Below are 27,986 nucleotides of genomic sequence, written 5' to 3' on the forward strand. Positions count from 1 at the left end.
GTTGGAAAGACAAGGAAAAGAATAAAAAAAGGGTGTGTGAATGTCTTATTCTCAGGGTTAGAATCTAATAATCAGATAACTGGTATCATTTTGACAACCACCAGCCAAAATAGACTAAGCTTTTGAGTTTCATACTAACATATAACTATGTTCTCAGAAATTCATACCAGCAGATCTTAACCACAGTTTACTTGGAAGTAAGGCCTGCACCACTTATTTACATACACAGATAACTACATTTTTCTACAGATGGTGTGATTTTTCTTGGTTGCAGGCTGTGTAAAATTTGAGTCCTGGTCTGGGCAAAAGGTGATATATAAATAATGATGATAATAATAACTACAAGGTGTTCAAAGCAGGTACAATGATTGCACAGTAGTAGTGGCACTGCCATAACCTGTGTTTCATTAGACCCTCCTGCATGCTTGGCCCCTTCTGAATGTGTTCATTGTACACATTTTTAATGCCTGAGGAGGCCTGCAAATGTAAATAATTTTCTGCTTCTGTCTGTAGTGTTAGATCACTCCACTTCCACATGCAAGCCCTTACATGTGTCAGCCATCACATAGTAACCATGCATGTGTGAACCAAGCTTGATGTAAGTAAGACAAAACTTCTAGTTTAGAGCTGCAGTCTTTGTTCTGTGTAATAATTTGTGTTTACAGTTCCCTCTTAGTCTGCACAGAGTTAGAGTAAGGAGTATGGACTTCCTTCTAAGAGAAATATGGATCTTTGTTCCTGGAATCTTTGTGAAAATGTTAAGAATCAATGGAACGTAATTCTAAGCAGGCATAGGATTCCCAGAGTAATCCCTTCCCCCCCAAGTAACTTCCCATGTAGTTAGTACCAATGCAGTTTAACCTGGTCTACTCAGAAGTCCTGTTGAATTCAATGGGGTTTATAAATGGGCTTAGAATTGCAGACTTAGGCTGGAATGATCTGGCGTACACCCTCAACTCTGAGTTTAATCTGAAAATTTCAACGTACAGACAACATACCGGTGCATAGCATAGCTTGCCAACAGTACAGTAGACATGTATAATTCGTGAACAATCTCTACCAAATTGCCTAGTACTGTGTACCAGTGCCATTGCTTGACAAGGTCAAATGCTCTCCATTCTCCAGACCCCTCATCCTCTATGCTTCCCTTGACTCTCCATCTGTCAGTGAATGAGGATTTCTCTCTCTCCCTGCTTGTCCTATGGTCAAAGCCACAAGACCACCAAGGGAAATTTTATTTTTACTGACTGTGATTCATTCTCTCAAAGTTGTTGTAGTGCCAGAAAGCAGAAGATAACTGAATTTATTGTGCAAGGACTTTAATATAATTATTGTATGCAAGAAGTTTCTGTTTTCACATTTTTGCCTTTGGACTGCAGTGGGAAAATCCTAGCTGTCCAAGAAAAATATGCATGAAAATACATAGTGTGGCAGGCAGTAGATCATGTCTAACTGCCTTGCCTCAGCATCACCTCATCTTCTTGTTTGAGAGGTAATATCTAAGGTAGGGTTGCCATAGATCCGGGCAGTGAAGTAGCTGAAAGCTCAACAACTTTTGTCTCCGGATTTTCACCTTTTTAAATATGGCAACCTTATCTAAGACCCCTTACAGATGACTTGCTTATTCAGAATTCATCCTGATTTGTTTGTCAAGAGGTTAGATGACTTCGCATCAAGCAAGTTTTATCCCACACTTTCCAATATTTATTTCCCCATCATTCTCCTTATTGCAAAAAGTCCAATCTTGTGGAAAGCAGTTTTGTCACACAAAATCTCCATACGAGCTTTAACTGTGCAACCTGAATGTGCCAGTATGCTACTGAATACCACCTAAAAACAGCAGCCATTTGGAAGTGCCCTACCTGTCAATTAAATCACTAGAGACAATGTGCATGGGTCTGATAATACGCAAATAAATCCTGTAGGGTTTTTTGTTTTTTCCCTTCAAGGCTACGGTGGTCAAGCCAACTATTTGGGTAGTGGCTGCAGGATCCATGATTCATACAAGTGTGCATTTGTGATTAGGCCACAGCCTTTGAAGATAGTTAAGGTAATGTTGAAATGTTCCCTTTGAAAATCCTACATATTTTATGTATCAGCTCACATGCTGTGTACCAGTCACATAGTGTATTTTCTCCCACCTCTTTTAACAGCAGCTGAGTACTAGAACAGAAGTAGATGAATCTCCTTAAATCTGCAGAACAGAATATAACGCTTCTCTTCCCCTCTCTCCATCTTATTGCCAGAGATGAGCAGCTAACATTTGCAAAATATATGACCATTTATTTTTATAGAAAACCCCATCATACATTACATTTTAATGCCTAGCTGAGTGAATCCATCATGTTAATGCAGAACTTATGATCTATGGAAGAATTACTAAGATCTTAAACTCGCTTGAGGACAGATGAATTATCAATAGCTGGGGCAACATATGTTCAGAGGTCTGGAACTCATCACAGTAGAAGGGAGTGGAGCACGAAGGAAGCATGACCGATAGAACATTAATATGAGGTTGGAGAAGGCTATGTGCACTGGGTTTCATGATGTTCAGAATGCCTGTTTAGTTTGGGAGACAAACGACCTATGTCCAGTTATGTTATGACTTTAACCTTAAAAAAACAACAGACTGGTGTAGTTCCCCACCCCCTTGATTTAGGCCTACTTTATATATGCCCTTGCAGCTTCTATGTGGCCAGGAACCCACAACTGTTCCCAAGTGGAAGCAGAAGTGGTATGGGATATAATCACACCATCTTGCTTCTCTAAATGTTCTCTGCAGATGTTCCCACTTCTGTGTGGGATTCTGCCATTTAGAGAGGGTAAGTGTGGGCTGTTGCCTGTCTCACATGTGTATTTCAGCTCACGTGATTGCTCCTTAGGAACATCTATATCTCAAGTTCTTCGCTACAGTCATTGCTGTTTTCTGATGCTAGTTGCTGACTTGTGGGGGTGGGGATGTTTCTATACTATTTGGAAATCTTAATTTTATGTTTGAAGTGACGGCTCAGGACGGCAATACTCTGCCTCCATCATCTGAGGCCCTTCCATGTGTAGTCTGGAGGGTGGCAACATGAGAATGGGCCTTCTCTGTAATGGCTCCCCATTTGTGGAATCCTCTCCCCAGGGAGGTTTGCCTGGCTACTTCATTATATATATTTTAGGTGCCAGGAGAAAATGTTCCCCTTCAACTAGGCCTTTGGCTGATTAATATTCTACAGCCATTTAAATGTGTCTGTGGGAAGGGGGAGTTATTGTCTTGCTGTTTTGTTTTCACTTATTTACTTGTTTTTATCCTGTATTTTATTCTGTGAATTGTCCTGAGATCTTATGATATAAATAATAATAATAATAATAAAGAAATATCATTGATTTCCTTTGCTGATATTTGAGAACCACCTGCAAAATGGAGCTAAGTTTGTTAAGCAAGTTTGGTATCTTTTTTGGGGGGGGGGGTAGCAGCTGACATCTGTTTCTTTGGTGGAAGGCTATCAATTCATTCTTGTTATTTAATGCACTGTTTCAAGTTCTGATAAGTCAAAAACCTTTGACCAAAGCAGGAAAAAAGACTCATTCTCCAATCTGTCTGCTCACACAAAGATAGCCAAGCTTGCTGTGACAAATTATTGACTCAGCTGACAGTGACACGACAAGAGGGTACAGTTGTGTGTTTGCAAGTGATAAACGCTACACATATTTTCCTGTTCCCCTGTTCTCCTTCCTTTGCCAGCAAGCTGTACTAAGTGCAGAACTGGATGTAATATACAAAGAAGGTGGCCCTGCAGTTTGAATTGTGTCCCCCAAGCTTCCAGTTCAAGTGAACACCTACCCTGACATTACAATGAGCCTTCCCCCCCCCACCTCACTTTATATAACTGCTTGATGGGACAAAAACACACACATTGTAATGATGTCAGGACACAATGTAAATTGAAGCAAACATTACAGAACATGAACTTGAAGATAGCACGCCCATGTTGAGTTCATGTTCCATCTTCTCTGCAACAAAGTTGCTGGACTCCATCACCCCAGCCAGAGTGGCCAGAGATGGAGGCAGTTAAAAGTCCAGCAACAAGAGGGCCAGAGGTTCCCTGTTTCTCTTGTATGGAGTAGATTTACTTTCTCTGTGATGGCACAGAATTCCAACAAGCATTTATCAGAGATGGTATCTGTGTTATGGTTGTCATTGGTAAAACATTGGGTTGGAACGCACGCTAAGTTGGTCAAACTTAGTTCCCACTGAAACCAATGGGACTCACATCTTGTCTAATCTGTCCCAGTGAGGGCTAGGTTCAACTAACAGTCTGGAACCAACCCACAGTCCGCAATTGCCTTTGAGGGAGCTGCTGGGGGTGCTTATTTAAAATGTTGTTACTCGCGTACATATATGTTGACTGGAGTTCCTTGCCTTTCATCTCTCTGTCTCCCACCCTGCTCCTGGGCACCTGCAATTTAAACCCAGACTGAGTATTTCACAAGAATATTGTGAGCAGTTTGCTGACTTTTAACGCAAAACTGAAGAGCAGCTGTGTGAGCAGAGGAAAGGCTGGGGCGGGGGTACTTAATCCTTCCCCCTCCTGCTGCTGGTTGCTTAGAAATAACCTCCCTGGACTGTTTAACTTTCTGCAGAGGAAAAGATGTGGGGACTCCATATATTTCCCCCTGGGAGCAAGACAACAACTTGGTGTGGGACTGGTTTTGAGCAGGAAAGGTTAAGCTGCCCCCTCTTCAGCTCACAACTGCAGCTTCCAAGGCTGCTTCTCCATAAACAGCAACAAACGATCAGGAGGCTGTTTATATCTCCCATGTTTTGCCCTTGAAACCTTGAGGTGGCCCTGGGAAGAGCTTGGACAGATGCATTTTGATTCTAGAGCACATGTTTGCAACCATACATACGTGGGCCTCAGTTATTTCCACTCCCATCTCCTGTCTCCAAACCAACATATTATGATACTGAAAGATCAACATCTTTCCTCTTGCTGCTATTATGCAATGAGCACAACCAGTTTCGCTGAGCGATTAAACATTCTCACGTTTGTTTGTTTTTAAGAGGAAATTGTTGTAGTTGGTCAGCTACAGAGTGGCTGGGAAACTCAGCCAGATGGGCGGGGTATAAACAATAAATTATTATTATTATTATACCCTGCTTCTGAAGCCAGAGCAAGACAGGCATGCTGCTGTGGAGTTAATGGATGCAACATTGTGATGGAAAGTCTTCGGCAAAATCTGAGTGGGGGAAAAGAGCCTTAGGCTCTTCCTTGATCTGCAAATAAGGGTGCTGCAAGACTGTTCCTCGTTTCCATCTGTCAAATGTTGGAGGGAATGAAAGGGAAAATGGACAGGTGTGGCTATAGTCCTTCATGGTAGTGTGCCAATTGCCTGCTGCTTTGTGCTGCCTCCATTCCAACTCTTGAAGTTAGGAAGAACTGAAAGAGGTTTATCTTGGAAAACTGAATAAATTCCCCCTTCACTCTACTGGAGAAAACCAGTAACAGTGGTGTTGGCGTATGTCACGCAAAAGTTTTTGCTACATGTGTCAGTGCAAAGAATCTGACATGTAAGCAGCTCTGCCCTGTCAGTGACCCTTCTTCCAACAAGCTAGGCCACATTCTTCTGAGGACAGCATGTTATAATTCAGTCCCCTGCACTAAGTCTAGTTTGGGACTCTATTCTGAACAGTCTGCATAAAGCAGGAAATTGCTGTCTAAAGCTGAGATAACTCCAGTCCGAATGCTGGCTTTTCAAATGCTGTGGGATGGGAGCCATGAATAACAAAGGCTGTCAATACAGACAGGGCCACCAATTTCTCCATTTATCACAATCAAGAAGGTTGTCTAAGGCATCAGACTCCGAGGTTCACTAGGGAATCATGAAAATATTTTAATACCTTTACATTTTAAGAATTTGTTTATATTATTAGCCACCTTGTTTGCCGAGAAAGATCAAATTGTGTGTGTGGGGGGGGGGGGGTTAATTTATTTTTTACACTGTACATTCAGAAGACATAAATCCCAAACAAACACAACCCATATTACTAGGTTTGGAAGGAATATTCCATTCTCAGAAATGCAGGGGGCCTCCGTTGATATAAAAGACTCCTTCTTGCAGAGAGTTACCTTCCACAAGTTGGTAGGTGAGAAAAATGGTCAAAGCGTTTACGCTGTTCTAATATACTTCCACCTGCTGCTCTCCTGCCATATGTTTGCACTGTTTTCTTCATAATGCCGCAAGAGATCTTGCATGTCTGGGAGAATGATTCTAACCTAACCTTTGCTTCTACAGGTTAGTGTCTAACGTGCAGTGTTTGTGTATGTGTGTTGTGGGAGAAACCATTCAAACATACTCCGTCCCTTATTATCACCTGCAGTCTAAAATAGCACAAGTCTAGTCTAGTAACAATTTTTCAGCCTCAATTACTGTTTGTGTAGGCCAGAGGTTTCACTGTCTCTGGGAGTGGTTCTGCATTTGAGACCAACGTGTTTTGTTTCTCGTGGACAAAAGGTTTGCAAAACAAGAAGCTACAGAGGCCTATGTGGCATTTCCCCAGTGTTCAGAAGATGGGGAAATACCTGGGGAAAACCAGGACTAAACACTTCTGCGGGGGGGGGGGCAGCCTCCATGCAAATAGTCACAAGTTTATGAGCTAGAATGTCGGGTTAGATACAAGAAACTCAGGTTCAAATTCCCATTTGGCTATGAAGGGGCAAGTCCAGTATCTCTTAGCGAAACCTTCCTGGCACTGTTGTTGTGAAGCAGAAATTCCGCACTGAGCTCCTTTGTAAGAAAGTCAATTATACCAAATATAAATTGGGTGCAATCTGTTCCTGGAGTTGCGCCTGCTCAGAATGCTTGGTAGGGAGCAATGCCTGGAAAGCACCCCAAAATTCAATGTCTTTTCCTTAATGTGTTAACTTCCAATGTGCAGAGAGGCTTTTATGCGGGGAATACTTTACAGCTGAGCCCTCCCACACACAGTCTGGAGAGAGACACTTCTCTGAAAAGGTTGGCACACGCAGCGTCCCTAACGTTTTGAATAGGTTTCCATATGTTAAAAGGAAGCCAGGGAAACCGTTTAAGACACTGAGGGGTGGGTGGGTCTAGCTTTCACAACATCTTTGATTGCATTCATGTGGGAGTGCGTCCAAACCTGTGCCTACCTGACCCCAATCTCATATACTGCCATGTGTAGGCAGGCAACAGTGTCTGGGAAGGTGATTTGAGACGTTCTGTACCAAACCCCTGTAAAATAAGAAAATCAGCCCACTTGCAATCCCGGTAACGGCTTTTAAATGTCTACAGTGAGGTGGCCTCAAATACACTATCACTCATTATGCCAACGCTGCACGCAGACATGCTGGAAGTGTGGGTAATAAGGGTGTGGGAGGGTACTTTGCCCTTAGATAATCCAGTATTCCTTTACAGGGGGGTTAGGCAACTGGGAGCCCAAACCAGCATCTGAATCCCCCAGTCTGCACCCAACAGAAGCCCTGATCCCAAAGACCTCCCCCCACACCCTTGTTAAAATGTGTTTATAGGAGAAGAGGTACTCAAGATTGGCAGATGCTTCACCCACAAAATACCACCGGGTGAAGCAGCCATCGTGCTCTGGCCCTCATACTGGTCCAGGGTGATGTATTGATACATCAGCCAAGCCTAGAGTGGACACTGCAAACTAGGAATGTGACCAGATTTGGTTAAATCCCAGTGGGCAGAGGGCTCAGTCCTGCTGGCTGCGGGGGTCTCCTTCACCAGTATGTTCCCTGCAGGGAATGTGCTGGCAAGCAACATCCCAACAGCCTGCAGTGGGGTCGGAGGGAGAGGGGGCAGACAAAGTGCCTCCTTTCTCCCTTGCCCCCTTTTGGTTAGGGTTTAAAACTTTAACAAAACATTAGGGCTTTCTCCCCCATCCCACAATTGGTTTGGGGACCAGATCCATTTCAGAATGGAGGCGTGTGTGCCCAGCCCTACTGCCAACTCCATTTTTGTGAGAGTGGTTCAGGAGTGAACAATTTGTTCTGGATGGAAGTCTGCACACAGTGAGTTGGAGGGAAGCAGCTGATGAGCTTATTTTAGTGGCCTGTGATTAATGTAATTTGAATGTCATTTTTTTAAAACACTGCAAAATGCATATTACAGCAAGAGAACACTTAACGTACTGCATTCCTCTGCGTGTGCTTTCCTTAAAAAGGACAGACTCAAGCCAGCTCTTGAGTAATGATGTATGAACTTAGAAAGGGTGAGAGCTGAAAAACAAGTTGGGTTCTCTTCTAAAAGCAACCTACACTGATTTGATTCTTAGGATGGGGAAAAATGAGGGAAGCGATCGAGTTTGCAAGTGAATTTGCAGCTGAAAGTCCCCCCTGCCCCCGCTCAAAACTGCTTATGTTGCCTCAAGAAGCAGTTTCCTTTTTAAATAGATTCATAGACTTCTAGAAAGAGGAGGCCTGAAATGAAAGTTGGATCCAGATGACCTGTTCATTATTGAGCATTCATCCTGATTTGTTTGCACAAGGTTTGCAGTCATGTTAGACGTTGGCTGTTTATGGAGCATTCATTCTGATTTGTTTGTGAAGAGGTTAAGCAAAGCAAATCTTATTCCAACTTTCCAGTGCTTCTTGCCACTTTCCTTATCATTAAAATCCAATCGTTGGAGTGGGGTGGGGACAGAGGTTTGTTGCATAGGAGCCCCAAGTCAACATTAATAGTGTAACCTGAATCCCACTCAAATATAGCAACAGTGTTGAAGCACGCTAGTTGAGGCTTTACAAAGGTTGCAGGTCCCAGGCTGTAAGGCAGAATTGTTGTCTTGTATGAAAAGCAAAAAACCCATGTATGCATGCAGAAATGCTGAAAGTCAGAGAGATAGCTCAACTTCCCCAACCTGCCCCACCAAAAAGGCTTGTTTTCTATGTGTGTGGAGTTTTACACAGATGAGACCATTCCAAACATTCACCAACCACTGACAACTATCAGTGTCAACCAAAACATCATCCTGGGCAGATGCCGGACAAATGTTCCAACTTTTAGACACAGGACCCAGTTAATGCTAGATGGTAGCACCAGCCACTCCCCTAAGGGACTATTCAGATGCAGCCCCAACATGCATGGAGGCCACATGCAACTATCATGATATTTTTTCTGTGCCACCATGGTTGTGCAAACAAAATGAGGCTGTGGAATCTTTGGGGTTGAAAATTACACCCCATTTAGTTTCCAGCAGCTGGGGAGAATTTGGGAGAAGGGGAAAACCCCATGAACCCTTGGCCCAATTTAAGATGATACAAAAGAAGGACTGGGGCCTTGAAACTGAAAAGGTCGAAGTGGATTCCTATAGCTCCTAAACTTGTTGCTAAGAGACACGCTTAATTGAAGGAGGGGTGGAGGAGAACAGGAAGAGAACACGTAAAAGGGAAGACTAAAATAGTAACTGTTACTTAAGGACCAAGAATGCAGTGATAACTTCTAAGGAAGAAGAAGAAAAATATTTCCCCCTTCAGCTCATTCTGTTCTATCCAGAATGTTTTGTCTGAATATTTTTCTGAAATGTTTGCTTGCAATGGGCATCAAGGGTTGCAGCTAAGGACATTCCATTCCTAACCTCCAGAAAGCTGAAGTCTTGCGAGTACGCATATTTTCCTGGGTCCTAGGCAAATGAAGTCCTGTATGCACAGAATCCTCTATGGAACTGTGTGTACCTCTTCTCTCTCCTCCCCCCCCCCAAACCACCCTTGTAGTTTTCCTGTTACCCTCCAGCGTGGTCAGAAGAAGATGGGGGAAAAACTTGTTATGCTCCAAGTGATCTTTTTGTGCCTTTCTGGAATTTGTATCCAGTTGGAGACATGGGTGTGGGACAATTTCTGCTTGGGAATGGTGAGGAAGTAGCTGGTTGTTATAATGGTGTGCTAAAATGGCCCCAGAATTTAATCTGAGCAAAGACTGCATAAAATCAACTTTTGTTTCCATTGTTAATTGTGTCAGTACTGTAAGGAGACAGCTGGATAGCTCCCTTGGTTAGAGTGTGGTGCTAATAATGCCAAGGTTGCAGGTTCGATCCCCGTAAGCAACAGCTGCCTATTCTCGCATTGCAGGGGGCTGGACTAGATGATCCTCAGTGTCATTTCCGACTCTATGAAATGGGGCAAGAATGGCACACCAATCTTGGGTATAACCTGGATAATGGCACCAAAAGGCAAGGATCATGTAATATATGGGCCACTATTGAAATATTGTATTTTCTTGTTGCAGATTGTGCAATTCCCTCTTCTTCTTGAATTGATTTGAAAGACAAAACTGCAAATCTCACAGTCCTTGGCAGAAAATGATAGCCAAAGACCACGGTGATTATGCTTTTCTCTGTCTCCTGATTCAATTCAGGAGGCATAGAAAACTTCTACATATACTCGGGTGGGAGGGCATAATTTCCAGCTAAGGACAGACCACACATCTGGTTATCCCTTCTCTTCCGCAAAATAACTATTACTTTTTGTTTGGAAAAAGGGGAAACCAGCAGGGGAGGGCTGGCTAGTGCCAGGAGCAGGAGACAAATGCAGTTTCAAGCTGGTCCCAATTTAAATGTGACACGTTTTTGGTTTGTTTGTTTTTAAGCTGGTGTTAGTATTTGGAATCCTTCAACCTTCAGAATTTGCCCCTAATTCATAGATACATAGAAGGATAAATATGCCCCCCAAGCATCATAAAGGAAAGATCAAACATGCATGTTGTGCTGTATACATTTAAAAGGTCAGGAAAGAATAGAGCAAGCTATTTAGAAGCAACCTTCCAGGGTTTACACGTACATGGGAACTGCCTGTCTACTAGGTGCAATGCAATTACAGGTCAGCATAACTGGTTTAATAGGCTGGCAGGACTCAATAACTTTTTATCATGTGACTAAAGTTGAGTATGTCAGACATTCTCCTCCTTCAAGACGTACATGAATTGGCAGATTTGACTGTGGGAGCAGGAGGAGGGGAATATGAAGAGATTGTTTTAAAAGGTGATGATGCAGCTTGCTCCTGAAATCAGGGGCCTCTGAGATATAATACTCATGCTACTTGCCATTTCATTTTATCCCACTCTTATCAAGCACGTATAGTCATACCTTGGTTCTCAAATGGAATCCATTCTGGAAGTTTGTTCAACTTCCGAAAACATTTGAAAACCCAAGGTGCGGCTTCCGATTGGCTGCAGGAGCTTCTCGCACTCAATCAAAAGCCACGGAAGCCACGACAGACATTCGGCTTTGAAAAAAAGTTCACATACTGGAACATTCACTTCCGAGTTTGCGGTGTTTGGGAGCCAAAATGTTCGAGTCACAAGGCATTTGGAAATCAATTTATGACTGTACTTAAATACTCAACAATCTCAGAGGTATGCAAACCAAGAGGCTTAAGCCACTGCCAAATGTCATCCCAGTTTAAGGGTGGATACTTTCTAACACACCTCAGATGAAAATTTATTCACTTAATTTTTGTGGGAGATAAGCCCCTCATTGTTGAAATGGCACAATCAAATTATTTCCCTGAGGTCTGGAAATCGGTACGCTGTCTTAAGGAATTTATGGAGGTGTATACTCAGAAAGTACATTTTTAAAACACTGGATGCAGCAAATCTCCATTTGTTTTGCTATTTATATTTATTTTCATGAATTTCCTCTAATCCAAGTAACTCAGGTTGGTATAGTTTCTCCTCAAAATAACCCTACGAAGCTGGTTAACAAAGAGAGAGTGACTAGCCTAAGGCTACCAAGTGAGCTTTGAGCCGAGGTCTCCCCAGTCCAAATCCAAATAATACAAGCTTGAAAATTCAAAATGCAGTGTATAATAACAAAGATCTGACCAGCAAAGTGAGAAAGCTGACAGTTCAACAACCAAACAAAAGTATCTAGGCCATATCTGCACAGCAAAGTTCTACTGATTTTATACATGAAGTCCTTTTTTTAACATGGCTTTCTCCACAAGGATCCTTAGCTGGATAATGCTGAGAACAGCCTCTGGTCAGAGGGAGGAGATTCCCCCCTCCCCCCAAACTACAGATCACAAAGCTCCTTAGGGAGAGAAAATGACTTTTTAAGAAATTTAACTGTATTGTGCAAATACGCTCATCATGTTTCCATGGGAAAAGCTGCTTCAACCAACCAACCAACCAATTGCTAACTAAAAATCCTAGGAAAGTGTTATAAAGTTATAAACACCAAGGATGAATTGAGTTCTCCTCCAGCAGCTCTGCATACCCTCAAGTCCCCAGGCCATGAAAACGGTGACAAAAAATAAGGAAAACGCCAACCATTTACTTACATCTGGATAATAGTCTGTGGTGGGTACTAGGCGCTCAATCAGGGCCTCTAGTGATCCAGAGATGAGACTCCCATCTTGATAAACAGGATCTCCATTCCTCTCTCCTGTATCTGGCTGCACCTGCCCACTACATCCGGAACCAAGCATGCTGGAAAATATTGGTGTCTGGGGCATAGTTTCCTGCAAAAGTGGAGGAGAAAATGGAAGCGATGTGAGCCATATACAGCGGCTTTTTCATATATCTCATTGGTGCTTTCCCATGTTTTGAATAAATATTAGCCTGATCCTGTGCAACATTAGGCATGCTTAAGTCCACTACAATTATTCGGCTTAGACCTTTGGCCAACTCTTCATAGGGTCAGACTGCTTTTTTGTACTGCACATAACATAGCATGAACTTTGGAAGAGGAATTTGCAGTCCCAACATGCCCAAGTGTGTACGAAGCCTTTTGTCTGGCTTTGTTGTTAAATTAAATACGCATTGATAGGTCTACATTGTGCACTGGCTAGCAGGATGACATTTGTGTCTCACAATAAGAGTGTTTGAAGACAACCTCGAGGACACATTCTTACAAAGGAGTAAACCAAACAATCAGTCTTAAAAATTGTTCATAAGGATTCTTATGAAAACAAGTAACTATTAAAAGAGAAGCTTAAGATTCACAATTAAAACATTCCAATGAAAAACCCACAAACTGAACACATGGTGGAAGTGAGTTGCCTTACAGCAGGAGTTGGGGACCTGTACCCTTCCAAGGGTTGTTCAACTTAGTCCTCAATAGCCTCAGCCCATGTGATCAGTGGTCATGGTTGGTGGGCTCTTCGTCCAGCAAATCTGGAAGCTCCTCACTCCTGGGTTTAAGCTTTGTAAGTAAAGACTTCAAACAGTGTGCCTCAGTTGGGGGGAGAATTCTCAAGAGAAATGACACTGCTCTTCCAAGGCCATCAATGTTTAAGCATCCCAAGGACAGGGCATGTGTAGTGAAGTCTCTTCACCGGATCTTGACAGGGCAAGAAATATCCACATGACATGAGGAGCTTCCCAAGGTGGAACAAAGCAATTCTGCCTGACCCGTTTAGATGGCTACTTAGCAGAAAACCAATTCACGCGTGGCTGTTCTCCTTGATCTGGTTTAGATCTTGACAGCAGTTCATCTCATTTGCCCTGCCCTCTCATACACAAACACTTCTAGAAGTGTCTGAAGATGTGTCTGCTGACACAACATCTGCCAAAGAGCAGGTAATCTGGGGAGGCAGTTGGCTTCTGGAACACTGAAGAATGTGTTGCTGGGGTGATGCTTTCAGAGGTGTGTGGGCTATAGGGACAGTTGGGAAACCGAGCAGTTGGTTAAACCGAGTCTCTGAGTCTGGCAGCTTTCTCTAAGCATGGTCAGAGGGAGGTGGCAGGAACCAGGTCTTATCCTGGGACAGAAATACATGGGGCCAGACTGTCTGCTTGTCTTAACAACATACTGGTGAGTGCAAACACAACCTTACAGTGTCTTGTGTTTCTGTCTTGCTTCAGGGAAAAATAGTATACCTGCTATCCTGGGTTATTGGCAGAGATCAGAGCTCCCCCCACCCAGCTCTTCTAGCTATCAGACTGAAGTATGCGATAGTCAACAACTACAAATATGTGTGGCTGCAAAGCAAATTTACATGGGAGGCGAAAACAAGCAAGTTGCCATGGTGTGCTTAGATCATGAAACGTGAATGTCAGAGTGATTATGCATCAGCCCTCCATATGCTTTCTCGGTATCTCGTGTTTACTAGCCTGAATTTTCAAGGTTGCTAAGCTATATCAGGAGTAGCTGCTAAGAGAAATCCTCAATAGTGGCTCAGGTGACATTGCTCTGCTTCCTTCGTGCCATGGATATTGAAATGGCTTTGTAAACATTTCATGGCTGGTATGTATGGTATCATGTCCATGAGACTGTATTATTGCCATGAGCAAGAGATCTAGTAGAAAATTAGTTTCCTGAAATATGTGACTACTCAATGCCTATAGCCAAAGTTATTATTGCTAGTTAATATGCAATTCTTCACCTTTGCATTTCCTGGTCATGAGCAATTTTGCCATCTCAGTTTTCTTTTCTTTGCAGTCTCTCTCCTCACCCCCACCCCACCCCAGCCTTTGCTTTCCCTCCATTCTCTGGACCCTACTTTCTTTGATGGATTGGCACTGCTTTCTCAGGACCTTTCCTTTCCAAACCCCCCGTTTCTTCCATATCACCTTTCCTGCTGCCTGCCATGCTTGTTTCTGGGCTCTGAGCTGCTGAGCCAATGGCAGTCAGAGACATTTCTGCTTTCTGTGACATTAGAGCAACTAAGCCAGTCACTGCCAGGCACATCATAAACCACAAAGTCCCCCTTAATCGCACTAAAATGTAGATATCCTGCAATATTTGAGGATTCATTAACTAAGTTATAACACATCACTGTTAAGTACTGCTAGAGCTCCTGTATGCCATCACTCAGAATTCTACCATGCATATGTAATGTCTATATGGCACATGAAAAATTCCACCAGCTATGGAGCTTCAGCAAACTTTGTAATGGGCATGTGTGACTCCTTACTGCCCTTTGATGCATATGCAAGCAAACAGTTCATGAACCTCCCACTATCTGATGAAAATTCATGGATGTTCATTGCAAGGTCCAAGGTGGTGAGTCAACCTCACTTCATCATTAATACTAACACTAAAATAATGGTTGCTTTCTACTGTTCACCCTCTTCCACTCCCTGCATTCCTGGCAGCTCAACACAGTATGAAGGACATGCAGCTGCCTGGCTTATCCAAATCTAGGGGGCTACTGTGAAACCCAAAACAAACCCTGAATGGTGTAACACAAATGCCTCACACCTCTTAGGACAATAGGGGCTAGAACAAGGGTATTGCAACTCTCATAACTGCTCCCATTTCAGGTCCTTCCCTTCACACAATTTACTTATATAAAAAAGAGGGGGACGGAACTACTTTTGGGACAACCTTGAGGAGGCAATACCACAACATGATGTGAGCTGGGGGAGCAACATTAAATTTCATATGGGACATTAATTCAGTGTGAGCCAGCTCTGCTATATAAAGCATCAGCCAAACATTATGTTCCCTTTTAAGGAAGCTTTCCCCCTCCCCCCCCCCAAAAAGCAATATTTAGCAAGCCAGTTGGGGACTTGTCTAAGTTAATTCCAACATCACCCTGACACCAAGAAAGAAGAAAACTCCTGCCAGCTCATATGCTAGGACAGAATCCTGCACAGCTGTTTACGACTTAGAAGGCGGAATGTCCCTAATAGTAAACAGCAGCATATCCCTCCCACAGTTCAGGCCAGTGTTTGTCATTTAAATGTTTGAAGTGACTCATGTGAATGGGGACGAGAGACAAAATGTACAGCATCTAATTGACATATAATTGAGAAATGAGACACGGCAATTCTATGCACAAGTGCTTTCTTGGTAATGTTCTGTGGTATTTCACAAATTTAGTCACAAGGCATCCTTGTAGGCTCACATGACAGCTTGACAAATGGGATGTTTCTTTGGGAAGGAGGGAGGGACGTGGACGGCAGCTTGACTCTGTTTATTATGCGAGTTGCCTGTGAGTTTACTCCTTCCTTTTAAGGGATATGGCAGTGGTTTTTAATGAGCTACTCATGTACAGTGTGCACTGTCAGGCTATTTCATCTAGATGCATGCCCAAACTGCAGATTATGGAATAGGAGGGAACATGCTTCTTTCATAGTATTAAAACGCAGGGTCAGGCAATGAAATTGATTCATTGGCAGGGTTAACACAGGCAAAAGGAGGTATTCCTTCACAAAGTGAATAATTAACATAAGATTCAAAGCAACAAGATGCAGGGATCTGCTTAGACCAGTGGGGCCTGCAACAAAATGTTGTCATGTAATGGTAAAGGGGCCCCTGACCATTAGGTCCAGTCGTGGCCGACTCTGGGGTTGTAACGCTCATCTCGCTTTATTGGCCGAGGGAGTTGGCGTTCAGCTTCCGGGTCATGTGGCCAGCATGACTAAGCCGCTTCTGGTGAACCAGAACGGTGCACGGAAATGCCGTCTACCTTCCCGCCAGAGTGATATCTATTTATCTACTTGCACTTTGATGTGCTTTTGAACTGCTAGGTTGGCAGGAGCAGGGACTGAGCAATGGGAGCTCACCCCGTTGTGGGGTTTCGAACCCCCGACCTTCTGTTCGGCAAGTCTTAGGCTCTGTGGTTTAACCCACAGCGCCATGTTGTCATGTAGTGCACTTCTTTTCAAGGTTAGAGCCTGCCAGCCAAGCCCTCTTTCAGGAACACCATTCCATACTCCTCCCAGTTGCCATTCCACCAATGGACATTCAGCATCCTGAGGCCACCGACTATGGACAGTACTAACTAGATGGTTTTGGTAGTGATGGGATTTTCCTTTTAAGATTTTCCCCTAGGGATTTTTTTTTGTACTTTTGGAAACCTTGGGTTTGCTTCCAAGCCTGCTGCTCCCTCCCTCTTGTTCATCAGTGGCTCCATTTAGGATACAATCCTGATAATAATAAAAATGTTATTCTTTATACACCAGCCACCCTGGACAGCTTCCAACACATAAAAAATAATAATAAAATGTCAAACTTCCCAATACAGAGCTGCCTTCAGATGTCTTATAAAAGTTGTGTAGTTCTTATCTCTTATCAGTTGAGGAAGACAGGTGTATCAACAGCTCTCAGCTGTGATAGTTGAAAGTTACCATGTTAAGAGGCAGTAGACCTCTGAACACCAGATGTGGAGGGCAGACTACATGTAAGCGCTGTTGCCTTCATGCCCTTTCTCATCATCTGGCCAGCTGTTGATGTAAACAAAATGCTGGACAAAATGAACCTTTGGCCTGATCCAGAAGGACCACTCTTGTGTTCTTAGGCACCTAGATTTGAATATGAAGACTAGAATCCTTGGCCATGAATGAAGAGATTCCAAATCCATGAAATGACATGTTAGCACATCTATACTAAACAACCCCCTCCTCACATGATAAATAAACTTGGGTAGAGGCTTGCACCTGCTAGCAACTTTGCTGGTATTGGTGCACACATTACCCATGCTCCCTGGCACCCACATGTTCAGAATGAGTGTAAAAGCAGAATGTGTGCAAACTGCTGTACATGTGTACAGCTTGGTTTGTGGGGCAATCAGCGTTCCCAATTCTGTGAAGGAGCCCCATGTGTATTTGGCTCTGGGCAAGGAGGCCACTTTCACACTCACCCTGAACATGCAGAGTTTAAGAAGCAATGATAGCAAGCATTCTGCTCCTGTTCCTCACCCACCACCCCCAGAATGTACAGATAGAGGGAACATATGCACACCTGGGGGGGGGGGGGAGGTCAATGCAAACAAATGGTGACTGTACATTGCATTTCAGCTAAACCTACCCAGGATCCATTTCTTTACACCCTTAGATATTCTGTGGCAACAAAACCTACTTCCATTTCCCCCACTGGAAAAACCAGGAAGAAGTCTTAAGGGGAGGGAAAGAATGAAATTGGGGTTTTTCCCTGATTCTTTTCTTGCCTTTTTGACAGCGCCTTCACGTCTCTAGAAAGGACTGGCTTATCTCAAATCAGTTGCTTACCTGTGGATTTCCTTTAAAATACCCCATTTTCTTTTCACAATGACCTTCTGAGGTTGGCATAACAGGGACTTACTGAAGGCTACCCCAAAAACATGATTGAATAGATGTTTGAACCTGGATTTTCCCAGCCCAGGGAAATGCCACCCCCCTGTACCACACTGACTACCAAGACAATGGATTCAATGGTTTTGAGACTTGTAGTTGCATGACATGTTTCCCTTATGTGGTATATTGTGGTATATAGAATAATACAAGCAATAAGCAATATCTCCGTGCCCCAAGGAACACAAAAATCTAAAATAACATAACATTCTGCCATGTGTTCCCTCTCTTATCATTGATCGTGGTGTCAGAAAAATGAAACGGGTGATGACATCACATTGTGCATTGTAGAATGCTATAGGTTGCCATGAGGAGTACAAAATATACACAAAGTAGTGCGTCTAGCAACATCTAGTTCCACTCCAAGAAAAGAGAGCAATAACCAAACAAGTTAAAAGCTAACAGAGAGAGAGAGAAGAAAGGAGGGGAGGGGAGAAAGAGAGGGAAATAATATATTTGCTTTGGCATGTTAAGAATGCGGAGCTGGGATGTTTAAGATCTTTATGTTTGCCCATGCCGAGGCTAAAAGTCACCTACTCTTGTTATTTCTGTCAGTAAACACTGGAATAGAGCTCAAAGAATTCCTTATTTCTAGATAAAACAATGTAAAACGCATACTGTACTTTCGCCAGCAGTCTCTGGAGCACAAGTGCTCTGAAGCTGGCCCAATTATATTTATACAACAGCAGCCAAACGCGAAACCAAACCGCAATGTGCATTTTGGATCTGTAAGCAAAAATGCACTTTGACAGGATCCCATAAAGAGAAAAAGAGACACCCCTCCAGCTCTTTTAACGTGGGAGCCGTTCTTTTCCCCACAACACAGCAAAGCCATTTAACAATATCCACATACGCACTACTTTTAAACCTTGGCTGTCGTGCATGCGACACGACTCCAGTTTAGCAGAGAAGCCAAAGCTTCACCTGGGGGGACTGAGTCCCGAATGTCGTTTACTGCTCTTTCGGGAGGAGGGGGGAAGAAGTATTAGAACAACAAAACAAAACATTCCCAGGAAATTCCGTAAAAGAGAAATAAAGGAAGAATGGGGAATTGTTTTTCCTTACCCTCATTGTTTTCTGTAGTATGTACATAAGCTTGTAGTGTTATGTTGATCCCGGTGGCTTTCTAAAAGAGGTAACCCTTAGCCGAGCATCGCAGTTCGAGCCTGAGACGAGAAAACGAGAAAGCTCTCTGGCTTCAGCTGCCCTTCCCGCCAGCTAAGATCTCAAAAACAGCTCCAGTTCATCTGAGCAAAAGCAGCAAGCCTGCAAGCTTCCCAGACGAGCTCTGACGTCAGCAGCTGGCTTGGCTTGCCGTTGGCTGAGAGGAAGCTTGTCTGATTCAAAAGGAGCGGAGTTTACTACTACAGCTGCCTTTTGTGCGCTGAGAGTGCCAGCTTTGAAAGGAAAAGCCCACCCTCTGCTTCCCTTTATGAAAAGCTTTCCAACAGGTTGGGTCGCATGGTAATACTATTCCCCATTCACCCTTCAGCTCTGCTTTCTCGGAGAGCGAAAGGGTGGGGAAGCAAAGATGAGGAACTTACTGAATGGATTGGAGTTTTTATTTTGAAAAAATAAAACACCCAAGATCGTGTGTGGAGCAGTCAGGGTATTTCTAGCCAGTTTCACAGAACCGACTCTGTTTCTCTAAATAGTTCCTCAACGGCTTTTTGAGTTATTTCTTGTCAGAAGGGGAATTCTGACAGATAGTAACGGTAAGCACTGACAAACAGACCCTTTGCATGAGTGCCAAATCGTGGATTGTGTACTTGTGATTTGGATGACTATTATTATTATTATTCATTTATGTAGCATTATCAGGGCACATGGCTCCTTACAAAGTTTTACAAGCAACAAATAGTATGATCATCCAGCAATCCAAACAGATTGAATTAACAGATACACAGCACACTCTACATTGACATCAACTTCACATTACTTCAATATGACGCTAGCAGCTGTGGAAAAATTCCCCAGATCCGAATAATTAAAACAGTGTTCTCATCCCCAGCTAAAACCTAACAAACTTTTGCTTACATTCATCCTGTTTCCTTTGCCTCCCTTCCTTCCCTTTGTTGTCTTCCGCATTGTGTATATTTAGAATGTGAGCTTCTTGGGGTGGAGACTCACCCTTCCCCACTTGCTAACATGCTGCTACTCCTACTCTTATTACAATGGTCGTAATTAGTAAATAATACTAAAATAATAATAAAATGATTACTGTATATCATGTTAGTGTGCTTACAATAGCCCTTTATTGTCCGACACGTTTTGCCCAGCTAATAGGGTTAACTGCTGTCCTGTCCTGGAATAATTTATGGGTTAAAGGGCAGGTACTGTATCCCTCTGATTTTTTTCCACAAGTAGCCATGCCTTTTGGTCTTCATTTGTTACCTCTTTTTCCAGTATTTAGACATATCAAATATAGAAGAGGCTTATTTTAAAAACCGAATGAATGTTCTAGCTCATTTAGGTTTCATTATTTGTGTTCGAGTGTAGGAAATGCAAAAGACAATTTAAAAGCTGATTGCAAAAACAGTTCTTAGATGCACCACTCCCTGCCCCCATGACCCCCATGACCCTCCCCCCCCGGCCCTTCATTGCTGTGTTGAAATATGCACAAGATTACTCACATGGTTAATTGTTAAATGCAACACAGTCACATCTGACTTCAAAAGAGGAATTTTCCTCAAAATGAAGTTGAAAGAGAAAGTTAAGAAGGGTCAGATGTCTCCAGAATGCTTCAGGGTTATTGAAAACTACAATATTAGAAGTTCAGTTAGAAGGGTTACCACCGATCAAGAAAGGTACCATCAGGACCAAGGGGATGTGGTTTGCAAGCAGAGTGAAGGAAGTGTTAGAAGCAAAAAAGGCTACCTTCAGAAAGTCTTCTCCAAATGAGGAAACAAACTTTGGCAAAAGAAGTGCAAGTAGACAGTATGAGATGGGGGGAACGAAATGTGAGGAGCACATAGTTATGAACAAGCAAACATAAAGACCAACAAAAAAAATCACTGTATACATTAGTAGCAGGAAATAAGCTAGGGAGGTGCTTTAGCCTTTAGACGACAAGTAGGTAAAAGGTATATTGAAGGAAGAAAAGAAGATTGCAGAGAAACTGGGTGAATACTTTTACAATGGACAATATAGTTCAGATCCCTGTGCCTGAACTAACTTTCAGAGGAAGGAGAGTCTGAAGAATTGTGGTGATAAGAGAAAGTGCTCTAGGCCTTCCTGGCAAAATAAAAACGGAAAATCACCAGGCATTTGCCCAAGTGTTCTTAAGTAACTCAAATGTGAAATTGCTGATACTCTTAACAAAAAGATTTAATGTGTCTCTAAGATCAGCCTCTATACAGGAAAGTGGCCATCGGGCTGCCAGTTTTTAAAAAGCGATCTGGGGGAATCCAAGAAATAACAGCCAGTTAGTTTCATGTGTCTTCCAGGAAAGCAGGTGGAAAGCTTATGAAGAACAAGTCTTGCTGAAGCAGAACCAGCATGGCTTTTGCAAGTGTAAGCCCTGTCTCACTAACCTCTTAGGGTGCTTTGAGAGTATCAACAAGCATATAGATAGAGGTGATCCAGTTGATATCAACAACAACAACAACAATCTTTATTACAGTCCAGAGACCCAACTAAGCAATACAGCCTTGTACTTGGACTTTCAAAAAGCTTTTGACGAAGTACCTCACTGAAGAATTTTGGAGAAATTCCAATAATTTATTTATCTACTTGTTCTGGAGGGTCAATAAGAATGAATTAAGTATGCATTTCTGGCAACCCCCCCCTTAAGTATTATGATTGTACTATTTATATTGCATTATGAAAGAAGAGAAAAGAATACGGTATTACCTAAATTGCTTGAGACCCATATACCTTCTTCCATAAGTTCCTCTTCACATGCTCCATTCATCACCCAAGGAATCACCTGAATCCTAGGGGGCAGCAAAATGGAGCAGAGTCCTTTTTGTGGCGTGCACCTTGTGAAAAGTCCTCTTGGCTTAGATTTGCCAAGTCCGAACAGTTTGTGGGCCAAAGCCTGGTTTAGGATGGAAAACCTCCATCCTCTCATTCCTATTAATATTTTAAGACTGTTTTCCTTTATAGCTTCACTCAGTTTGGGGAGCTTTATGAATGGATGTTTTTTGTTGATTTTTTGTTTTTTAAAAATTAAGGTTTTTATTATGTTTTTTGTGGTTTATTTGTCAATTTGGTATGTGTGTATATTTTATTGTTATTGGCAGCTTTGAATTTCTTTTTGCGGGGGGCGGATATAAATTTGTGAAATAGACACTGATCATTTAGCTATACAGTGGTACCTTGGGTTACATATGCTTCAGGTTACATATGCTTCAAGTTCCAGACCCCGCTAACCCAGAAATAGTACCTTGGGTTAAGAACTTTGCTTCAGGATGAGAACAGAAATCGTGCAACAGCGGCGCAGCGGCAGCAGCAGGCCCCATTAGCTAAAGTGGTGCTTCAGGTTAAGAACAGTTTCAGGTTAAGAACGGACCTCCGGAACAAATTAAGTACCGGTACTTAACCCGAGGTACCACTGTATTTGGTTTAAAGACAAGTATGACTAAGATTTTTTTTCATTTTTATTTTTTTTTAGTCGTAATTCCCATTGCTAAAACTGGGCTACTCTGGACATCACTCCAATTTTGTAACCTGGTTGTAGCAACCCATCACTTCCCACCTTGCTTGTAAGAATGTATATATTTCAATGTATTTAGAAACACTTACATTTTGGCCTCCACTGCTCTACACTTAGTGCCTGCCTTGTGCCTCTTGAAAGCAGCTGTGTATAATAACAATGGCGAACATGCCTAATAAGAATGACTAACCTGCTGCTTGGGCCCTTTTCTAAACAAACCTTGGAAAGAACTAATTTCTACGAGCTTTTCATCTTGAATGTTGATGGGTGGTTATGGACAAGGTTGTGTGTTGCTCTTTCCACACTCTGTTACAAAGGTCATGGCAGTTCATCTCCCTCCCAAGAACCTCTGTCAACATTTGAGGCTTTCCTTGCATGGTGATAAGAACGTTACTATCAAGGTAGTTGAGGGAACAATGAGCTTTTCCCTCACAAGCACATTTCCAGTATCTTATCCCTGGTGTTTTCTGTGTGTGGCTAGAAGTAGTCAAAGTGTTACCTTCCAGATGTTGTTGACTTATAACTCCCATCAGTCAGCACAGCCAAAGTCAGGGGTGACGGGCAGAGGTGTATCTAGGGTCCCTTATGCAGTTGGCAGGGATCTGTATTGCTCCCCCCACCCCAAAAATCAATATACCATAGTAGCCACATGAGAAATCACTACGTTTTATGTGACCCAAGTAGTCAAAGTGTCTGGAGTGAGGGTGAGGTGAGGAGGAAGGGCAAGAAAGACAGGAAGAATCTCCTGCGTTTGAACTTACTGCAACAGCAGTGGCATGTTGCTAAACACATGTACATCATAGATGCCATTGTCTCCAGTGGTCTGCCTTCATACCGCCTCACCATTTCTCCTACTGCTCAGTTTCCAGCTCTGGTCTAAACTCATGACCTGACACAGATAACTGGAGGCAGATTTCTGGGGTGGTTTTTGTGCTCCCTCAGGGCCTGTGCCCCTGGAGAGTGCCGGCTTCTCCAACACCTACGTACACCTCTCTGGTGATGGGAATTGTCGTCCAACAACTTTAGTGCATTTAGTATGTGTGTCTTGTCTGCAAGAAGAAGTACAGTCTGACTTGGGCTTAGATTGTGGATTGATAAAATATTTGACCCAAACCTCTGTAAAGTGTAATGGAAACAAATAACCAAGCATAGTTTGGGTGCAAGGTTGGTAAAGCTCCCCTTAGATACCTAGATTTTACATGGCTTTACTTAGACGTGTCTGGAAATGTGTAAAGGAAGCACACAATAAAAGCTATAGTCGTCAGTTGACCGTAAACCAGTTTGCCCCCCAGCCAAGATGGGGTACATTTCAAAGTTGAGTGAAATTACAGGAAAGAACATGACTTCAGTTTGGTTTGAGAGGAGTATTACAAATCTCTCCTTTTGCTGCTTGCCTTGAACTGCCAAAGCAGGGAGGTTTTTATGCACCTGGCTGGCTGGTAGGCTTGCCAAACAACCAGCAGGAAACTGGCCTGGCCAGATGTTATCTGTGTTGTTTTTACTCTCAGGCCAGTTGGTTTGTAGCTGTGCACCTTGGGGTTTTCCAAGGTTTGGCTGCTGTTCTCCTTTGCAAGCCATTCTCTGTTTTGTCTTGGTAAAATGCAAATAATATTTCAGTTAGAGGTTAGACGGTGATGTTTATACTATGGTAAAGGCTGTCATTCAGGTTGCATTCTTCCAACTGCTGAGAATATTTTACAGTTCCTATTTCCTTTATCTACTCCAAACCCTTCCAGAAATGACAGTTTTGTCATTTTTATGGTGTGAAACTGAAACTGATTCATTCAAAGTCGCTAACAACAGAGTTTATCACAGCTGGCCAAAAAGTGTGACCCTATCCATGTTTATCCACAAAGCTAAAATCACATATAGTCAAAACACAGAGGGTTCAATGGTGGGTGGGATTACCAAAGCCTTTTTTCCTGGATGCCCACCCCCTTTTAATTCTCTCCCTGCCCCAGCCAGGACATAAAGATGAACATGCACAAGTTAAAGGCATGTAAATTGTGGACATACTGTATTAAAAAATAAGTCTCGTGATGTTGAATGTGTCTTAAGCACAATCCTATATGCACTTACTTAGAAGTAAGACCCACTGAATGATGTGGTACTTATTTCTGAGTAAACAGGCATAAGAATTACAGCTCAGACACAAGACCAATGCACTCCATTTGCACTGCACTATGTGTTATGTACACATAGCTCTATAAATAGCACTCAGTTTGACACATAAAATTTTTGGGAAGAGAAACTGTTCAAAAGTATTTTATCCTACTCAACAAGTCTGAGCGGGGCTTCCTTCTTTCTTTAGACTAAGCACTTTTACATAAAATTGTGAAGGCGGGGGTCAAAGGGAAGCGGGATAATTTAAAGAGTCAAAAACAAACGAAGAACTGGATTACAGTGCGCTGCAGCCGATTTACTTAAAGACACTTGGATAAATTGCATACCCGATTCCTACAGGACAGCAACAAGTAATTACAAAGGCACCAATTTACATTCTTCTGAATCATGTTAATTACAAGGGAAGTAGTTTTGACATATGCCATTTACATCCTCTTAGTAAGTTCTTTCAGTAATGTTTAGGTTCATTACATGTACATTGCTCTTTAAGAAGAGTTCGCAGAACATCATGCATGCTACAACCATTTGAAGAATTCACATTTTTTTGGATTCCTATATGAAACGACCTGATGCACACATCTCAGACCAATGCGTGCACTGGAACTGAAGTTATCCACCATATTTCACATTTCTCCAAGTGTAATGACATTGTTCTGGAAAGTATCGAAATATGGATTTTGAGAGCAATTGCCCATTTTAATGCATATTCTTGGAGAAAAATACACCACATGCCAACCCTTGACCCCACTCCTGATTTTGAGAAGGGTTTGGTTTTTTAAAAAAATGCAGATTAATAGGGAAATTGAAATAAATTATGGGTGAAAGCTTGTGATGTGGTCTAGAAACATAGAGATTCTTCCTTCCCTAATACATGTGCAATGAAATGCTGTTCTGAAAAAGAAGTTTGGCGCAGAAGGAGTGAGGAAATGGGGAGGGAATAATGAGGGCGGGCGACGGAAAAGACATGATCTTTCTCACTCTGTAAATAGCAAATAATGAGACTTCTAGCTTAATAGTGATTTCAGTCACTCATGTATAGTAGCAAAAAGGCTGGGGAGCATCTAAGGAGAAAACAGTCTTCTTATCATAGAGGATCTTTCACCTCAGATTTGTGCAGGAGGAACACTTGGAAACATTGCTGAAAGTGCCTTATTGGAATGCAGTGATGTGGTAAACCAGTGGAGGGGATGACATGCTAGGTTGCCTTTCTTTCTTATGTAACAGCACAACCTGTACACAAAGGGAAGTATTCTTGGAATGTTCATACTCAGCATGCTTTATGAGCTTAGTATTACCTCGGGCCTCCCAGTTAGAAGGTGTGGTACAGAGGCGTGAAGCAGAAACCCTTAGTTAATTTCAACATATGAGATACTCCATTGAAAACCAGATTGGCCACAACTGTGGTGCAGGCAACTTCTGCAACAAGTGCTTAAAAGCGGTTTACTGAATCTTCAGTCAGGCTACAGCCAATACCTTCCGAGGCATCTTTGGATCTAGTTGCAATAGTTTTCAAGCTTCCCTCCTTGCAGAGAGCCTTTCACATTGGTTTCGTTTGTCATGAAAACCCAAAACCCTGCAGAACATTGTGGGCTGCGTTCTAATGTCACCCTCAGTTTATGTGGGGCATTGAAAGAGTCTTGTTTATGAAACTGGATTCTACAATGTGCAAATTGAGAGACTACTCTGGAATTGCAAAGGAAGGCTAATAGGAGCATGCCATCTCACTTTTAGGGAAGCTTGCTTGCCATTACTCATGAGGAACCCCTGAAAAGTGCCTGAAGATCCAAGGGTTTCTACAACAAAATTTGAAAATCATTGGAGCCGTATAAAATAGGGGCCCAGCATCAATAAATTTACTAAAATATATTTAATGTGGAAACTGAGATTTTTCTCATGATGTTACATATTTTGCTGTAAACTAAGCTGGAAATAATAATAATAACAACAATAATTTCTAGTTTGTTTTATTGTACAGTTTGAAATCAGGCCCACAGCCAGAGATTTTGTAATAGGGATAGCGTAGTGCTAATTGTTGAGAGTCTTCCTGGAAAGAGTGAGATTGGAGTGGGGATTGTGTTTTTTTAATAAGAAATAACAAAGCCCAAATACATGTAGTCCAGTTTAAGTCAATAAAATACAACTTTGAATCCTCCTAAGGATAGATCATTATTCCCCAGTGCTTTTGCAATAACTAACCAGAATGCTAGAAGCAAGGAGCAAATTTACTTCATTGTTCCTGAGAGAAAAATAATTTTGTTGATGTTTTAATCTGGGTAGAGAATGCTCTTTAATATTGTGGTGTTCATATAATCACTTAAGAGTGCAATCCTTTGTAGCCATAGGGCAGATTGGATCTTCACCTTGGATGTTGAAGACCAAACTTCAGTGTTGGAGCCTAGTTCTTCAAAACCACCAGCATCCCACTGAAGTTATGGCCCAACTGACATCACGCTTCTGGCATCAGTAGGGCCAGAAAAGGGACATTCTAGGGACATTCTGGATCCAACAACTGGAGAAAGGTTTAGACACCTCTGAGCATCTCTAAACCTCTCCCCCGCCCCTTTCCCCTCCTGCTGGAAATAACAGGATGGAAACAGACAATCCTGACTCTCACCCAAAATTAATACTTGAAGGCCCAGAAACAACTGAGGTATGCAGACTGTTCTTCCATCCTCACTTCCACTCTGCTGGCTTGAGTCCAGAAGGGGTTTGCATTAGGTGGTAGAACTGCCTTCAGATTTACGCCTCCCCTCTGACACGTTGGTATTGCACCCTCAAAAAATTGATTATAAATTTTGAGTAAGGCAACTGAAACACCATGCTACAAACTATCCTCTCAACTGTAAATCGTATGCTTGCTATTTTACTGATGATACTAAATGCTTCCTTTCTGTAGAAACCTCAGAGTTGTTTACATGGGATATATGTCATCTTCCATCTAGGCATTGGCCAGGGTGCATACTCATTGAGTGCTTCCACATACGTAGTGTTGTATGTACAACATAGTGTTGTACTGCTACACTTCAAACACTGTGCACTGGTTTATTGTGAGATCCACAGCTCTTATTTGATACTGCACCACATCAAACAAGCATACTATATGGGGAGGTGATGCAGAAGTTTTGGAATTTGCAAAACGGGGTGGTTGTTCAGTTTGCCTGTTATCTCTACGCAGCGAAGTAACAAAGCC

General features: G+C 42.5%; 2 protein-coding genes across 6 annotated transcripts in view; one reads left to right on the plus strand and one right to left on the minus strand.

The window, feature by feature from the left end:
- Positions 1–27,986, minus strand: part of RASGEF1A (RasGEF domain family member 1A) — a 224,312-nt gene that overhangs the window by 27,023 nt on the left and 169,303 nt on the right. For 3 of the 5 annotated variants that reach the window (XM_083502724.1, XM_083502721.1, XM_083502723.1), the window contains exon 2: positions 12,297–12,476. In XM_083502724.1, coding sequence (XP_083358850.1) covers positions 12,297–12,470 — 174 coding nt within the window. In that variant the 5' untranslated portion in view covers positions 12,471–12,476. Of the gene's footprint in view, positions 1–12,296; positions 12,477–13,022; positions 13,525–19,080; positions 19,363–27,986 lie in introns of those variants that run through there. The other 2 variants (XM_083502722.1, XM_083502725.1) reach the window with 2 other exon arrangements.
- LOC310706614 (uncharacterized protein) overlaps positions 13,602–27,986 on the plus strand; it is a 230,758-nt gene continuing 216,373 nt past the window's right edge. Inside the window, exon 1 of the transcript XR_014525942.1 lies at positions 13,602–13,771. The gene's annotated coding sequence lies outside the window, so the exon portion shown is untranslated. The remainder of the gene's footprint in view (positions 13,772–27,986) is intronic.

This window comes from Podarcis liolepis (assembly GCF_965112155.1).
Source record: "Podarcis liolepis genome assembly, chromosome: 5".
In the NCBI taxonomy this organism is placed as follows: domain Eukaryota; kingdom Metazoa; phylum Chordata; class Lepidosauria; order Squamata; family Lacertidae; genus Podarcis; species Podarcis liolepis.